Source organism: Bos javanicus, chromosome 3, assembly GCF_032452875.1.
Source record: "Bos javanicus breed banteng chromosome 3, ARS-OSU_banteng_1.0, whole genome shotgun sequence".
Classification (NCBI taxonomy): domain Eukaryota; kingdom Metazoa; phylum Chordata; class Mammalia; order Artiodactyla; family Bovidae; genus Bos; species Bos javanicus.
The window spans coordinates 105,906,502-105,924,539 of NC_083870.1; the positions used below are offsets into that span (position 1 = coordinate 105,906,502).

Consider the following 18,038-nt stretch of genomic DNA (forward strand, 5'->3'; position numbering starts at 1 on the left):
TGATACACAGTGAAGTAATAAAAGTAATATGCATTTGTCTAGGGAGCTGCCATTTATGCTTAAAAGTAAAAAAAATGTATGCTTGTATTCTCTTGGATTTAAACAGAAAGCTCTCTAGAAGGGTGTACAAAATATGAGTTATAAAAAATGGCTGCCTGTAGGTAGAATTTTGTGTGGAGGATGGAGAAAGAAGGCCTTTCACTTACAAAACTGACCATACCTTTTGAAATTTATACCATGTGAAGGGTTTCCCCATTAAAAAAATAAAATTTTAATTACAAAATTAGGGGTGGTGGTGATGTTTTAAACAGTAGTTTCCAAATGCTGGTCTGTATCTGTGAATGCCCAAGAAAAATAATTTATTAATCTACCATGAAGTCATAAAAATAATGATGTACAAAATTTTCTATATTGTTGAATTTAATTGAAGGGCCATCTTTTATTCTCGATAAAGTAACTCTGTGTGGAGGTATTGGTAAATAGTAGTTATCAACGTAGTGTTTATTTACACAATGAGCAAAACTAGAAGTTGGCATCATTATGTCAATTCCTCAAATTTAGAGTCCTAAAATTCAAAGCACAGGGTTACTGATTTAGATTTAGCTTTTGTTCTCATGGTGCATAATCTGTTTTCAGATATTATTTTGGAAGACATTTCTCCTGTGTATTTCATGGTGTCGAGTTAGTGATGAATTATAGCTGAAGGCTTTTCCACATTCATTACATTCATAAGGTTTTTCTCCTGTGTGATGCCTCTGATGTTTTTTAAAGGATGAATCATGCCTGTATGCTTTTCCACAGCGGTTGCATTCATATGCTTTCACTCCTGTATGAACAGTTTTATGGTTGCTAAGGTGTATCCTCTGCCTAAAGGCTTTCCCACATTCTTTACATTTGTAGGGTCTCTCCCCAGTATGGATTCTCTGGTGATGTGTTAGATAAGCTCTATGACTAAAGGTTTTACAACATGCAGTACATGCATAGGGCTTTTCCCCAGTATGAATTCTTATATGTTCACTAAGGTGTCTAATCTGTCTAAAGGTTTTCCCACATTCATTGCACGTAAAGGGTTTCTCTCCAGAATGAGTTCTCAAATGCTGGATCAAGCTAATGTTCTGGCTGAAAGCTTTCTGACATTTATCACATATGTAGGGTTTCTCCCCAGTGTGGGTTCTATGATGCTGATTAAGAGATGAGCGATGTCTGAAGGCTTTGCCACATTCTTCACATTCAAAGGGCTTCTCACCAGTATGGATTCTCTGGTGTGTGGTAAGGGATGCACTTTGACTGAAGGCCCTACCACATTCCTTACATCTGAAAGGTTTCTCACCAGTATGAATTCTCATGTGTTCAGTAAGGTGAATGGGTTGTTTGAAGGCCTTTTCACATATATTACATTCATAGGTTTTTACTCTTATGTAACTTGTTGGATGATTAATCACATCTGATTTGCATTTGTTTCTCTTTCTAGGTGTGTCACATTTACGGAGCCTCTGTTCTATAACAACATTTGAACTCATAATATTTTTGCCAAATTTGTAAGTTTCTTGGCTTCTCTTCTTATGGGTCATAATGGTTTGTCTCACATTTCTTCCATGGCGATCCTGGTGCTTTTCTAACTCATCATCATATTCTGAGACTTTCTTCAATGTGGAATAAATGACATCATCCCTCATGAACCTTTCCATCATCATGCCATGATATAACTGTTCTTGTAAAATGTTGTATTTTGCATTTGATGCACTGGTTTCTGTTTTACTCTTCAAGTCTGAAAGAAATGGAAAAAATGCAAATAACTCATATTCATTTTGCTTTGAAAAATCAATTATTATACTGGGTATGGAATACAGATTTAGATAACAATACATGTGAGGTACATGAAATTTTGAGTATATTTATTTTTTTGCATGAGGCATCTGGGTTCTTAGTTCCCTGACCAGAGATCCAACCTGTGCCCCCTGCATTGGGAGCATGCAGTCTTAACCACTGGAGCACCATGGAAGTTCCATGAAATTCTGAGTGTATTTAAATATGGTTATGTAGCCTGTAAAAGTAATGGGAAATTAAGACACAATGAACAAGGTAAAAGTGTGATTTTATATACAGAGTAAAAATTTGAACATTTTAATCTTCTTCTTTCTATTAATACTAAAAAATGATATTTCAGGGCTATGTCTTAACAGTGTCTTTTTAACTGATAACTATTTTTGGGAAACATTCTCAGAAAGATAAAAAGATTTCCCCCTTCCCACTCCAGCTAGTTCATAAAACAGGTCTGAGGGAATTCCCTGGCAGTCCAGTGATTAGGACTCCAAGCTTTCACAGCTGAGGGTGAGGGTTCAATGCTTCATCAAGGAGCTAAAATCCCACAAGATATGCAGTGTGGCTAAAAAATAAAAAAACAGAATAGCAATAAAATGTATGTCCTTCAGGATGAATCTGACAAAAGATGTGTAATGTATACAAGACTTTTATGGGGGAAAATCCTGAAAATTTATTTTAAAAAATTAGAAAATATCAATAAGCGGAACAATATACCACGTTCCTGGACAACAGGACTCAATATCATAACATTAATTCCCCTCTAAATTGATCTATAGATTCAATATCTTCCAATCAAAATACCACCAGAGAATTCGTGTGCGTGTAATTGATGCACTCATATGTAATTCATATGGAAAAGCAAGGGGCTAACAATAGCCAGGACAATTTTGAAGAACAAGATATTGAATCTCACTATGAAATACAGTAATTAAGACAGTCTGACAGAGTAAGGATAGAAAATAGAAAAATGGAACAGAATAGATAGAGCCCAGAAATAGACTCAGGCATATAAAGAAACTTGGCAGGTGACCAAGTAGCATAAACTATTCAATAAATGGTTCTTGGGCTTATTATCCACATGTAAAAAGTTAAACTAGAGCCTCACCTCACACTATATATAAAATATATGCAGATTCAAATCTAAATATGGAAAACAAAATTTTAAAGATATAAAATAATATATATTTTTTCTATAAATCAATAAGGAAAAAAATAATAGAAAGATTTGCAAAGGATATAAACTGGTAATTTATAGAAGGGCTTCCCTGGTGGCTCAGACTGTAAAGTGTTTGACTGTAATGCGGAAAAGAAATCCTGGAAGGATGGCCAACAAACATTAAAAACATGCTCTCTCTTATTAGTAATAATGAAAATGAAAAAACAAGACACCACATTCAACCACTGAATTTATAAAAATGTGAAAGTTTGACAATGCCAAGTGTTGACAAAGATGCTGAGTTCTAGAACCTCTCGAAACTCTCAGATAGGAGCACCAACTGGTGTAACTACTTTGAAGAACAATTTCCTGAAACATAAAGGTATATCTGCTCCATGACCCAACAAGTCTGCTTCTATCAAATATCTCAGAGAAATACTTACACACTTACACAAGAAGTTACATATACAAAGTTTTATTGCCTTATCTCTGTAACCCCCAAATTTCTATCATACAGGAAAATGGATAAATTGTGCTTTATTAACTCAATGGAAATGAATGATATGGATAAATATGAATGAATAACATGGGTAAATATCAACAGTGTTGAATGAGAAAAGCAAGTGGAAGAAGTACATATACCATTTTTTTAAAGAGTAAGAATACGCAAAACAGTATTATAAGTAGTAATTTATGTGCTATAAGTCACAGCAAGATCCTCTATGACCCACCTCCTAGAGTAACGGAAATAAAAATAAAAATAAACAAGTGGGATATAATTAAACTGAAAAATTTTGCAGAGCAAAGGAAATTATAAACAAGGTGAAAAGAAAACCCTCAGAATGGGAGAAAATAATAGCAAATGAAACAACTGACAAAGGATTAATTTCCAAAATATACAAGCAGCTCATGCAATTCAATACCAGAAAAACAAAACAACCCAATAAAAAAGTGGGCAAAACACCTAAATAGACATTTCTCCAAAGAAGGCATACAGATGGCTAGTAAACACATGAAACGATGCTCAATATCACTCATTACTACAGAAATGCAAATCAAAACTACAGTGATATATCACCTCACACTGGTCAGAATGGCTATCATCACAAAATGTACAAGCAATAAATTCTGGAGAGGGTGTGGAGAAAAGGGAACCTCTTGCACTGCTGGTGGGAATACAAATTGATATGACTACTGTGCAAGACAGTATGGAGATTCCTTAAAAAACTAGGAATAAAAAAAAAAAAAAAAAACTAGGAATAAAACTACCATATGACCCAACAATCCCACCACTGGGCATATATTCTGAGAAAACCATAACTGAGAAAGACACACATACCCCAATGTTCACTGATGCACTATTTAATATAGCTAGGACGTGGAAGCAACCTAGATGTCCATCGACAGATGAATGGATAAAGAAGCTGTAGTACATATATACAGTGGAATATTACTCAGCCATAAAAGGGAACGTGAGGAAGTGCTAATGAGGTAGATGAAACTAGAGCCTATTATACAAACTGAAGAAAGTCAGAAAGAGAAAAAAAAATTGTATATTAACACATATATAAGGAATCTAGAAAGAGGTACTGATGCACCTATGTTCAGGGCAGCAATGGAGATGCAGACATAGAGAATAGACATATGGAAATAAGTGAGGGGGCGGGGAGGAGAGGGTGGAATGGATGGAGAGAGTAGCATGGAAACATATACACCACCATATGCAAAACACACGGCCAGTGGGAATTTGCTGTATGACTCAGAGAACTCAAACCAGGTCTCCGTGACAACCTAGAAGGGTGGGATGGGGTGGGAGGTGAGAAGGAAGTTCAAGAGGGAGGGGACATATGTATACCTATGGCTGATACATGTTGATATATGGCAGAAATGAACACAATATTATAAATACAATTATCTTTCAATAAAAAATAAATTCAAAAAATAATATTATATGTTTTTTGGGAATATACACATACAATACAAATATGAAGACACATATAGGAATGACAATGTTTAAAGTCAGAAGAGTTGGTTATTTCACAAGCAAAGATGGGAGTACTGGGATTTAAACTCTGTTTCATTTCTTAATCTAGGTAGAAAGTACATAGCAATTTATTGTAACGTCCTCTACCTTTCTGAATGTCTAAAATATTTTGCAATAAAAATGAAGTTTAAGAAGATTGTTAAAGATCACTGGATTTGATGAGAAGGAATCCCAGAGTCATTTTTCTTGCAGGATTTTCCATAAAACATTTGTTACAATAAATAAGGATACTTTAGTTCAAAGGAGAGTGAGAATCAAAGTTAAGATTATAAAATGAAAGTTGATGAAAAGTGGAAATAGGATGCAAGAGAGAAGATTAAAGATCTGGAGAATGCAGTGAGAGTCCTGAAAAGAGATCTGCTTTCTGTGAGAAGAGACTACTACGTACATCTCAGAGCATGGGGAAAGGACCTTTCGATTGGCAGACTTTAGGATATTGAAGAAAGAAGGAAAACCTTAATGAAGAGAAGACTTACCTTCCCTCCAACTCCAGAGACTTCTGCTAGGTCAGATGAAGAAAAGGACTGCAGACAGAGGGATGAAATCTAGTTCAGAGCATGCCTGTCCACCCGATCAGCCTTTCCGCAGCCTGGGAAGATGCTGGGCACTCTGGCCTACATATTAAAAGGCACCATCTGCCTTGGCTCACCTGAATTGGGATCTCCTGGGCCTTCTTTCTCTGTCATCCATGGCTCTTCTCCTTTCTCCAACTGGGAAATCACACTAGGTTTGGAAAGCTGACAACCTGCTTATGGAGTGAAAAAAAGGGTATGAATATTTATGTTGAGGTCAAAGAACCATCCCTGGGATGTAGTTTCAATCCTCAGGTATTTAGGGTCTCTGAAGATGGAAAGGGGCACCATAGCATGTTTTCCTATTCTCGCTCTACAAAGTAAAGTGTTCCCCAAAGGGAAGAGATTCAGGTATGTTCTGACTTGATTTTCAAAGGTAGGCAACATCCATCTCCAACACAGAACCCAAGGCCAGGCTCCAGGGAATCTACCGCTTTTAATAATTTAGGAATTATTAATACTAAATTAAATATTAATCCTGTTAATAGGCAGGATTCTGGATGTATGTGTAGCCTGTCCTTACCCACTGAGACCAGATTCCCATAGTTCTCCAGCATCACCTCCCGGTACAGATTCCGGTGAGCAGGCGCCAGCTGCCCCCACTCCTCCTGGGTGAAGTCCACAGATATGTCCTTGAAGGTCAACAGTTCCTAGAATATCCAATATATTCCTTTTCAGCCTGAGACCACCTCCATCAAGATCCAATATGTTCTGACAGTCTTCTGAGAGATTCTAAATTAGTTTTACTGGGAGTCTCCTCTGGATCTGTTTGGTAATTCCCTGGAGACTATCATAAACAATATATGGAAGGACAGATGGTTATTATATGTGTCTTAGAAAAAAAACAAAATGAAGCAGGATAATGGCACCAGAGAGAACCACAGTGAGGATGGGGAAGATCTTTCATGTAGGGTGTTAGGGTAAGTCTTCCTAAAAGGGGGATATTCAAACAGAGACATGAACTCAGTAGGAAAGAGCCACATGGAAATCTGAGGGGAGAGCATTCCAAGCAGGAACAAAGGACCTGAGGAGTGCATGTCCTTGGCTTGTCTGAGGAGCAGGAGAGTGGCCAGCATTGCTGGAGGCGGCCAAGTGGAAGTAGATGAGACCAGAGGGTCCAGGGGACGGAGAGAGAGGCTTTCAGTACTTACTGTCACAAAGACCAATGCATTCCTCCAGGGCTGAAATTCTGGGGCCCTGCTGGAGTTTAATGCAAGATGAACAAAACGGTTTGGAACTGTGATCGAGCTCTTCCTTAGCTCAAATACTGAACAGATAAAAAAGGATCAGCCCTTCAGCACTGATGGCATGGGGTGCTAGTAGCTGGGTTAATCAGAAGTGAACTCAATCAAGGACCCTGGCGGTGGAAGGTCCATACCTTCCAGTGCAGGGGGTATGGGTTCAGACCCTGGTTGGGGAGCTAAGATCCCACATGCCATGCAACCAAAAAAAGACAAAAAGTGAATTCAATCAAACTAAAGTGCATCTCAGCCAGAGCTCAGCCACAGCTCTAGGAAAAATATGAATAATCAGTCCCTCACCTTAACCACCAGTCAAGAGGAAAAGGCTTAGAGTTTTCTGCAAATAAACAGAACAGACAAAACAAACAGACTATATCTATCTATCTATACATATATACATTTATTTATTGTTTATTTATCAAGAGAAACTATTCCATAGCCCAGATATTCATGCTTCACAATTAACAAACACAGGTCAGGGATGAATTTCATGCAACTCAACCCAAAGAAATTTTTTACATTCTGAAATCATTTTGCACTCTGAAAGATACCAGCCTTTCTCATCACCTTAAAATTCTTCACAGAACGATACTTTCTGAAGAATCTGCATATGCCTGCATACTTGTTGTTTGTTGTTAAGTCGCTAAGTCATGTCCGACTCTGCTGCCCCATGGACTGCAGCACACCAGGCTCCCCTGTCCTTCACTCTGTCCTGGAGTTTGCTCAAACTCATGTCCATTGAGTCAGTGATGCCATCCAACCATTTCATTCTCTGTCGCCCCCCTTCTCCTCCTGCCCTCAATCTTTTCCAGCATCAGGGTCTTTTCTGTAAATCGGCTCTTCTCCTCAGACGGCTAAAGTATTGGAGCTTCAGCTTCAGCATCAGTCCCTCTAATGAATATTCAGGGTTGTTTTCCTTTAGGATTGACTGGTTTGATCTCCTTGCTGTCCAAGGGACTCTCAAGAGTCTTCTCCAGCACCACAGTCTGAAAGCATCTTCCGGGCTCAGCCTTCTTTATGGTCCAACTCTCACATCTACACACAACAACTGGAAAAACCACAGCTTTGACTAAATGGACCTTTGTCAGCAAAGTGATATCTCTGCTTTTTAATATGCTGTCTAGCTTTGTCACAGTTTTTCTTCCAAGGAGCAAGCATCTTTTAATTTCATGGCTGCAGTCACCATTCACAGTGATTTTGGAGCCCTGCTTTGGAGCTCCTGCTTTGGAGCAGGAGAAAATAAAACCTGCCACTGTTTCCATTTTTCCCCCATCTATTTGCCATGAAGTGATGGAACTAGATGCCCTGATCTTAGTTTTTTGAATGTTGAGTTTTAAGCCAGCTTTTTCACTCTCCTCTTTCACCTTCATCAAGAGGCTCTTTAGTTCCTCTTCACTTTCTGCCATTATGCTGGTATCATCTGCATATCTGAGGTTGTTGATATTTCTCCTGGCAATCTTGATTTCAGCTTGTGATTCATCCAGCCCAGCATCTCACATGATGTACTCTGGATAGAAGTTAAATAAGCAGGGTGACAATATATAGCCTTGACATACTCCTTTCCCAATTTTGAACCAGTCCATTGTTCTATGTCCAGTTCTAACTGTTGCTTCTTGACCTGCATACAGGTTTTTCAGGAGACAAGTAAAGTGGTCTGGTATTCCCATCTCATTAAGAATTTTCCACAGTTTGTTGTAATCCACACAGTCAAAGGCTTTAGCATAGTCAATGAAGCAGAAGTGGATTTTTTTTTAATTCCCTTGCTTTTTCTATGATCCAACAGATGTTGGCAATTTGATCTCGGGGTTCCTCTGCCTTTTCTAAATCCGGCTTGAACATCTGGAAGTTCTTAGTTCACATATTGTTGAAGCCTAGCTTAAAGTATTTTGAGTATTACCTTGCTAGCATGTGAAATGAGCACAACTGTAAAGTAATTTGAGCATTCTTTGGCATTGCCTTTCTTTGGGACTGGAATGAAAACTTGACCTTTTCCAGTCCTGTGGCCACTGCTGAGTTTTCCAAATTTGTTGGCATATTGAGTGCAGCACTTTCACAGCATCATCTTTTAGGATTTGAAACAGTTCAACTGGAATTCTATCACCTCCACTAGCTTTGCTTGTAGTAATGCTTCCTAAGGCTGCCTTGACTGCACACTCCAAGATGTCTGGCTCCAGGTGAGTGACCACACCAAAACGATTATCTGGGTCATTGAATCTTTTTTGTACAGTTTTTCTGTGTATTCTTGCCACCTCTTCTAAATCTGTTCTGCTTATGTTAGGTCCTTGCCATTTCTGTCCTTTATTCTGTCTTTCTTGGTTCACCAAAGCAAACTTGTAGAAAGTTGCAACTCCCAGCGATACAATGATTGCTCTAACAATATGAAATTGCAGATGCTTGGCCAGGAGGCCACACATCTGAGGTTTCATTAAAAAACTGGAAGCCGTTGTAGTTATTCTCAATACCAATGTCCTTCCAGGCTGATGGGGAAATGGATCTATCTATGCATATTTCATCCTCCACTGTTCTTTTATACAGAATATCTGAACCATAATAAAAAATTATTAGGCAAGTGAAGGAGGAAAATCTGACCTATAATCAAGAAATAAAAACATAAGAAACAAAGACCTAGGTCACCAAGTCACTGTAAGAAGCAGACAAGGAATTTAAAGCAATTATTAAAATACATGTTGAAGAGTTTACAATAAAATATGGATGGAATAGGTCAAAATGTCAGGGTAATTGAGGAGAGATAGAAATACCAAAAAAGAACTAAAAAACAATTCTACAACTGAAAAATACAATATCTGAAAAATCCACTGGATGGGCTTAACATCCAATAGACCCTGATGAAGACAAGATCAATGAAACTTAACACAGGTCAATAGACAGTATTCAAATGGAAGCACCAAGAGAGAAAAAGAAAAAAAAAGAGGGGGGGATAATATCACATGGTCTAATATACATGTAATTAAAATCTCAGAAGGAGAAGAATGAGAAGAAAAGAATATTTGAAGAAATAAAGGCTGAAAAATTTCCAAGTTGATTAAAAAAAAATCAACCTATAAATACAAAAGGCAGCAAATCCTCCACCAAAAAAAAAATAAAATTCAAAGAATACCATGTCTATGCTGCTAAGTCACTTCAGTCGTGTCCAACTCTGTGCAACCCCATAGACGGCAGCCCACTAGGCTCCTCTGTCCCTGAGATTCTCCAGGCAAGAATACTGGAGTGGGTTACCATTTCCTTCTCCAATGCATGAAAGTGAAAAGTGAAAATGAAGTCTCTCAGTCGTCCCCGACTCTTAGCGACACCAAGGACTGCAGCCTACCAGGCTCCTCCGTCCATGGGATTTTCCAGGGAAGAGTACTGGAGTGGGGTGCCATTGCCTTCTCCACCATGTCTATGCACATCATTAAAACTGCTGAAGAGCAAAGATAAAAGGGAAGATTATAAAAGTAGTGAAAAGAAAGTAGGAAAGGAAGAACAGGAAAACCAGAAAAGTTAGTATAAAATAAACAAAAAGACATGTCACATCTGAGGAAAGAATAAGAAAAATAGCTCACTTTTTATCTGAAGCAATATAAACCAAAAGACAATGGAACATCCTTAAAGTGCTTAAAAGAAAAAAATGGTCACCCTAGAATTCTATATTCAGTAAAAGATCCTCTAATAGGAAGACCATATAAAGACATTTCTAGATCGCCAAAGCTGTGAGAATTCGTCATCTGAAGAACCGCACTACAGGAAATGCTAAATGATGTTCTTTAGGCTGAAGGGAAATGATGTCAGAAACTTAGAACCTAAAGGAAGGACTGAAAAGTGCTCCAACTGGTAAAGTGAAAGAAAGTCACGTAGTCGTGTCCCACTCTCTGTGATCCCCTGGACTGGAGCCCACCAGGCTCCTCTGTCCTTGGAATTCTCCAGGTAAGAGTACTGGAGTGGGTTGACATTTCCTTCTCCAGGCGATCTTCCTAACCCAGGGATCAAACCCAGGTCTCCTGCATTATAGGCGGATCCTTTACTGTCTGAGCCACCAGGAAAGCCTGCACTGGTAAATATGTGGGCAAATATGAAAGGCTCATTTTTTTTCCTTTTCTTAATCTCTTATGAGACAGTTTACTGTTAAAAGGAAAAATAAGGACATGTATTATAGGGTATATAACATGTAAAGTGAAAAGCATGATGACAACACACAAAGAATGGGAAGAGTAAACAGGAAAATATGATTTTCATATTCTTTGTGAAACAGTATAATAGTAATTCAACTGTGACATGTTTAAAATGCATATTGTAATGGCCAGGACAACCACTAAAAACAAATCAAAGTATAGCTAAAAAAGTCATTAGAAGACATAAAATAGAATACTAAAAAACTGCACAATCCAAAAGAAGGCAGGAGAGGAAGAACAAAGAAATGAAGGAATAGGTTTGACAAACAACAAACAAAGGACAAGAATATACACTTAAATTCCAAGCATATCAGTGATTGCCTGTGTGCTCAGTCACTTCTGTTGTGTCCTACTCTTTGTGGCTCTATGGACTATAGCCCGCCAGGCTCCTCTTGTCCTTGGGATTCTTCAGGCAAGAATACTGGAGTGAGTTGCCATGCCCTCCTCCAAGCGATCTTCCCTACCCAGGACACTGAACCCATGTCTCCTGCGTGTCCTGCATTGCAGGCGGATTGTTTTGGGTTTTTTTGGGCTGCACCGGGTCTTTGTTGCAGCATGCAGGATCTTTAGTTGTGGCATGTGGGATCCAGTTCCCTGACCAGGGATCAAACCCAGGCCTCCTGCATTGGAAGCACGGAGTCTTAGCTACTGGGCCACCAGGGAAATCCTGTAGGTGGCTTCCTTCACTGAGCCACCTGGGAAGCTCCGTATCAATGATTATGTAACTGTTAACAGACTAAGCATGCAAGTCCCAGCTGTATCTAAGAAGGGCCACACTTTAAATATAAAGGCACAAATAAGTTAAAAGAATGAAAAAAGCTATACCATACCAACAATAACTAAAAACACTGGAGAAGTTACATTAAATCAGACAAAGTGGGCTTAGGAAAAAGAATATGATGAGACATTTCCTAAAGATAAATGGTCAGCTCATTAAGAAGACAATAATCCTATGTGTATATGTGCCTGACAATAGAATTTGACTTGACAGAACTAAAGGAAGATATGAACAAAATCACAATAATTAGAGATTTTAACACTCCTCTCACTAAGTGATCGAACAAGTAGACAAAAATTTATCAAGGATGTAGATCTGAACACCTATCAATCAACTTAACCTGACATTTGTAGAGCATTATACCTAACCACTGCCACATACAGATTCTTTCTCCAAGTTTTTATTTTGAGATTGTAGATTTATAAGATAATTTTAATCATAGATTTACATGCAGTTGTAAGAAATAATGCAGAAATCCCATGTACTGTCTCTCTACTGGGGGCCAGAGTTTTGATTGGAAAGGGGCACAAGTGAACATTCTGAGAGGCAGAAATGCTCAACTTGGTTACATGGTGTATAAGTGTCAAAATAGAACCATGTACTTTCTTAAGTGTTTTTCCTATATATAAATTATATCTCAATTTTAAGAAATTTAATCTTTTCCCAGTGCTAAGAATGCCACCAGTATTTTTAACTGTCAAGAGGTGAGAATTAAAGAAAAGTGGAATGCAGAGATAAGGTAACTCTCCAAATAATTAGAATATTACTATTTCTTCCATATTACTGGAAATAGCCCTGGAATGCATTTCAATCCTAAAAGATGTTAGCACCTGAATTAGCTAAAGAAAATGGCATCATAAAAAAACCTAAAAAAAAAAAAAAAATCACGGAGTAAGTAAATACCAGAGATAAGTTCAAATTCTGTACCATCCAATTTCAAAACCCAAGTTCTCAGTCAAAACTCTTCTGTCCTCGGATAATGTCCCCGCTTTAATAAGTCTTCCTTTCACTTTACTCTACAGTTTTCCTTCTCTGTTTCACCTGTGCGGCTACCAGGTGGTGAGGACATGTTTCCATGTTGTAACTGCCCAGCCTGTCTAATGTGTGTGCTCCATCGCCTGACCATTTCTTCTCTGCTCAGGTCTTTAGCTGTTATTTGACCTCTGCTCATGCCACTATTCTATGGGCCACTTCATGGAGTGATAGATGTCACCCATTTTTGAGTATAAAATACTCATGAAAACTGAGGTTTATCTTAGATCCCAAATGGTACCTATTGGTTTTTATGGGTTAGAATTAAATCATTCATTTTGCTTTCTCTACAAAAATTTGTATTAGATGTTGGCTGGAAAGAAATATTTAAAAAAAAATATTTTTTGGCCACACAGCATGTGGAATCTTAACGCCCCAACCAGGGATCAAACCTGCACCCCCTGCAGTGGACGTGCATACTTGTAACCACTGGACCGCCACGGAAGTCCGAAGAATGTTTTCTAAGAGGAGGGAAACTGCCACCACTGTGGACCAGTTTTCTGTACAAGACAAACTTGCGTTGAGTTCCCTGGTTAAATTCATTAGCCTCAATATACCCAACTCCCCAGAAAAGGGCAAATTATAATCTTAAAAACTAAAAAGCATGTCAAGAAAGTGACAGGAAACTCCAACCCACCTGGGAGTCTGTTGTTGGGGTCCCGGGGGTCAATTCATCCTTTAAACTTTCTCCCTGGGTCTCATCAGCATCCTGAGATAGCAGAGCTGAGGAAGGAAAAGAGGCAGAAAGTTTGCATCTTACCTTACCCCATTAAACAGAAAAACTGCCTGCAGTTCTGCTGAAAACAGCCCTTCTCTGAATACACTCACAAAGAAAGACATTCAGAGCGACTCAAGAGCAGACTGGAGTCTCCTTAATGAGGAGGCCCTGCAGTGCACTGACTGGGGTATTAATGTTTCCCAATGGTCAATGCTGGTCCAAAAACACTGACCTACCAGGCCACTCCTCTGTTCAGAAATCCTCAAAGGTTCCCCACTTACAAGCAAGAAAAATCCACACACTACCCACAGACTTCATGGCACTCTACAATCTGCCTGAAGCGTATCTTCCGAGCATTAGTTTCCTCTAACCACCACCCTTTATCTGTGGGACACATGCACTGGCCACATTCTTAACCCTCAGTGAGACTAGAACAGTCTCCATTCTCTGAACCACTCTTCAAGGTCCCCACTTTTGTATTTTTTCCCCAACTCTTCCATAAAAACGATAGACATCTTTTAAGGCTCAATTCAGTGCTATCTGCTTTGTGAAAATTTCTCTGATAAATACAATCAGAAGAATTTTCCTGTCTCTTGTCTTCCATAAGAATTTTACCATAAAATGTATTTAGGCTACTTTCTCTTCTTTCCATCCGGGTATGTGTGTATCTCTGCTGCTGCTGCTGCTAAGTCACTTCAGTCATGTCCAACTCTGTGCGACCCCATAGACAGCAGCCCACCAGGCTCCCCCGTCCCTGGGATTCTCCAGGCAAGAACACTGGAGTGGGTTGCCATTTCCTTCTCCAATGCATGAAAGTGAAAAGTGAAAGTGAAGTCACTTAGTCGTGTCCAACTCTAGCGACCCCATGGAATGCAGCCTACCAGGCTCCTCCATCTATGGGATTTTCTAGGCAAAAGTACTGGAGTGGGGTGCCATTGCCTTCTCCGGTGTCTATCTCTATCAATTAATAATTAGCATTAGAGATCATTATTCATTTTTCCATCCATCAAGATGCTTAACAAAGTCCCTGTCTGACTCTTGAAGTATTAAAGATGAACTAAGAGACCCCATGCTGCTGCTGCTACTGTTGCTAAGTTGCTTCAGTCATGTCCGACTCTGTGCGACCCCATAGACGGCAGCCCACCAGGTTCCCCCATCCCTGGGATTCTCTAGGTAAGAATACTGGAGTGGGCTGCCATTTCCTTCTCCAATGCATGAAAGTGAAAAGTGAAAGTGTCCCGACTCTTAGCAACCCCATGGACTGGAGCCTACCAGGCTCCTCCGTCCATGGAATTTTCCAGGCAAGAGTACTGGAGTGGGGTGCCATTGCCTTCTCCAAAGAGACCCCATGAGATATGCTAATTCCTCTGTCCATCCATCTATCCTGACCCGGCCAACAAATACTGTGTAACCTTGGACATGCTTCCCACTGAACTCAAAACAGTTCAAGGTAAAGTGAGAGTAGCCAAGCATGTCATTCCTTCCTCCTAGCGGGAGAAGAAAAGAAAGAAAAAGCATTGGTTTGGGACTAGACTGAGACTAATAAAGGAAAACCACTGGAGGGCTTAAGGGGGTAGAAACCTTTGACTCTAATGTCTGTAAATCACACTTATACAGCTGCTGGTGGGGAACACCCTGAATTCTGTCTTCCTGTCCTGTGTTTATTCAAGGACAGGAGATGGGAGCAGCATGGAGCACACGTCGCAGGGACCCAGTGCTTAAGAGCCCAACATTTTCTCACACAGCTATCTCCTTCCCCAAAGCCCCAAGCACGAGCCCCAGGAACCTAGTCTCTCCCAATTTTCTCCCCCCCAAGAGACCACTTCAATGATGTTTGTACCTATTTTCCCCAAGCAGATTGAGAACCCTTCTTCCTCCTCCATCCCCCATCCATCAGCCTATTCTCACCTCCTCCTTCAAACATCTTGGTCACATCCTCCCACAGGGGCGCCCCCTCCTTGGCGTTCTCTGGATGGTGCAACTTCACCCATGTGCTGGCCTCGGTGGGCAGGGTGATCAGGAGCTGCTGCAGCATGACGATGCCTCCTGACTGACCTTGTCCACTTCTGGTGAGCAAATGGCCAGAGCCTCTGCTTAGATGCCTCACAGTTGCGTGGTCCTCCTGTGATCTGTCTCCTGCCCTCAGGATTCTTGCGTGTGCCTGTGGCACCAGAACCTAGGGGCTCCTAGAGGCTGATGTGGCTCTCACAGCTCTGAAAAACTGATTCCTCTCTAAAATTAAGTCCTGCCTGCTTGCAGGTGGCTGGTTGAGTAGGTCTGAGTATACGCCTCTTCATATTCTTCTAGAGGAGCAAAAGGCAGGGAGGAGGGATCCACAAAACTGATCATACAGATAGAACTCCAGAACTTGCAGAAACATACTTAAAACTGAAAAAGATCCAAAAACAAAGATTTAGTATCAATGTGAAAATAAGTATAATCTATGCTTTAGATGCAGCTCTAATTTCTAGTTCCATACACACTTTCACAAACAGCACAAATACACACAAATACCAAAGATACACAAACATGCGCAGACCTTGCCTTGACTTTCCTCTTTGGAAGCTCCAATACTTTGGCCACCTGATGTGAACAGCTGACTCACTGGAAAAGACCCTGATGCTGGGAAAGACTGAAGGTAGAAGAAGAAGAGGGCAACAGAGGATGAGATGGTTGGATGACATCACTGATTCAGTGGACATGAACTTGGGCAAACTCTGGGAGATGGTGAGGGACAGAGAGGCCTGACATGCTGCAGTCCATAGGGTCACAAAGAGTCGGACACGACTTGACAACTGAACAACAAGCTGCATGCATCTTCTGCTTGGACACAGACTTGGGAGTTAAGAGGGCAAGCTTAGGAATCAGACAGTCTGGGTTAGAATCCCAACACGGGCACTTAAAAGCTCTAAGACACTTCAGTTCTCTGAGTTTCCATTTCATCATCTAGAAAATGCATCTAAGAAGTGTACTTCTTTTAGGCTTGTAACAATGTTGGGAATACAGTACCTTAATAGACATTATTATAAACCTTTTGCTTTAATGTGCAACCACAACACTACTTTTTAAAGTTATCTTTAAAACAATTATAGATCTGAATTTAAAGTTTCAAGTATCTCAAATATAGTACTTCGAATATAATGAGAAATATTGGAGAACTGCTCCTGGCAGGAAATTTTGGAAACCGCCTATCTTTTCGCGGAAGCCCTTGACATCTGAACAGGCGCCTCTACAGCGACCAAGTACAGTGTATTAGGGCTTCAAGAACAATCCTAGTCCTAGCTCCCTGAAAAGGGAGCTGGGCCAACTTTTTGAAGTTTGTGGGGCAGGGTGTTTGGCTTCTTGTTTTCAGCTGTGACTGATGCAGAGAAAGGAGCTGTATTGGAGCATATGAAAAACATCCTGCCCCCAAATATATGAAAAGTAAAATGGTTTGTTACCCAAGTGGAGAAACTTTCCAATCTTATTCCCGAAATGGTTAACGACAGAGAAGCTTCATTTCGAGTATGCCCCTTCTCATTAGTCCCAGACATGCCTCTGTCGGACCTAAGAAACTGCAGACACAGACAGCGTAGCTTCCTACTCACCAGAGAGGCCATGGACGCTGGTACGACCAGAGATGGGAGGCGTGAGACAGCCGGTTCTTGAGGCTTTCAGCTCCAGAGGGTGTCTCTTTAGAGAAGGACCGGTAAGAGATTTTGTTTTTTCCCAGCCTTTTATAGACAGACCACATCGACATCCAACACAATGACTTTTTTAAAAAACGCCGAACATTCACGCAGGCTTCCTTCTGAAACCCAAAGGACTATCGGCCTCCAGACGGGACCAGGGCTCCTTTCTAAATTTCTGAGAGGCGGCCTAGGGCGGGTACTGAGGCACCAGATAAACCCACAGCCCCTCCAACGGCACTTTCCCAGCCACAACCCCGGGAGCTGGGCTTTGGGGACCCGCAAGGCCAAGGGAACCCTGAACCGGCTTCCAACGGACCCGGGCTAGGCTACCGCTCGCCCGCCGCTGCTTTGATGCCAGGCCGGCGGCAGTGGCGAGGCCCACCGGCGCCCCGCCTCCTGGGCCTCAGGCCGGGTGTCCCGGCCCCTCCGCAGTAGCGAAGCGCCGTTGCCCGCGCCCCTGTTAGCCTTCGCCCAGGTCTGCCCCCGGCGCAGCCGCAGTGCTATCAACCCTGGTACCCTCGAGTCTTCCGGCGGCTCGGCCCGCCCCGCCGCCGGCTCCGCCCATCAGGAACGGCGAGAGTCCGCCCTCTCCGGGGAGGCAGGCGCTCCCGAAAATCCGGAACCCAGATTCCGCGGAGCGCGCCTGGGCACGCCGCCCCCACGACTGCCAGACCTTGGACAGAGGCCACCCAGGCGGACCGCCCGCGTTTCCTGACAGCGGTCCCAAGAGAGTAGGTAACCGGCCCAGCTCTTCCCCTGCGAAAGCCCTTTTTCTGTCCTTCATTCATTTATTCAACTATCTTCTGAATCCCTAGATCTGTTCACACATTGTT

General features: G+C 41.1%; 1 protein-coding gene across 4 annotated transcripts; it reads right to left on the minus strand.

Moving 5' to 3' along the window:
• Positions 1–402: 402 nt before the first annotated feature.
• On the minus strand, positions 403–17,807 carry ZFP69 (ZFP69 zinc finger protein). Of its 4 annotated transcripts, none has more exons than XM_061412367.1 (7): positions 17,722–17,807; positions 17,122–17,206; positions 15,443–15,922; positions 13,454–13,539; positions 6,120–6,246; positions 5,674–5,772; positions 403–1,768 (listed from the first exon to the last, which is right to left on the minus strand). In XM_061412367.1, the coding sequence occupies exons 3-7, from the start codon at positions 15,567–15,569 to the stop codon at positions 633–635; spliced, it is 1,575 nt and encodes a 524-aa protein (XP_061268351.1). In that variant the 5' UTR covers positions 15,570–15,922; positions 17,122–17,206; positions 17,722–17,807; the 3' UTR covers positions 403–632. The 4 variants fall into 4 exon arrangements, with proteins under 4 accessions (XP_061268351.1, XP_061268350.1, XP_061268349.1 ...); XM_061412366.1 differs by lacking the exon at positions 17,722–17,807 and adding an exon at positions 16,074–16,166 and having other exon boundaries at positions 17,122–17,699; XM_061412365.1 differs by having other exon boundaries at positions 17,122–17,740.
• Between the last annotated feature and the right edge of the window lie 231 nt (positions 17,808–18,038).

Coding starts and splice junctions, on each gene's coding strand:
- ZFP69 (XM_061412367.1), bottom strand. CDS start 15,569: ATGCTGCAGCAGCTCCTGATCACCCTGCCCACCGAGGCCAGCACATGG. Junction 5,773..6,119: donor TGGGAATCTGGTCTCAGTGG/GTAAGGACAGGC, acceptor TCACTCCATAAG/CAGGTTGTCAGCTTTCCAAA. Junction 1,769..5,673: donor CCCAGGAGATCCCAATTCAG/GTGAGCCAAGGC, acceptor CATTTCTTTCAG/ACTTGAAGAGTAAAACAGAA.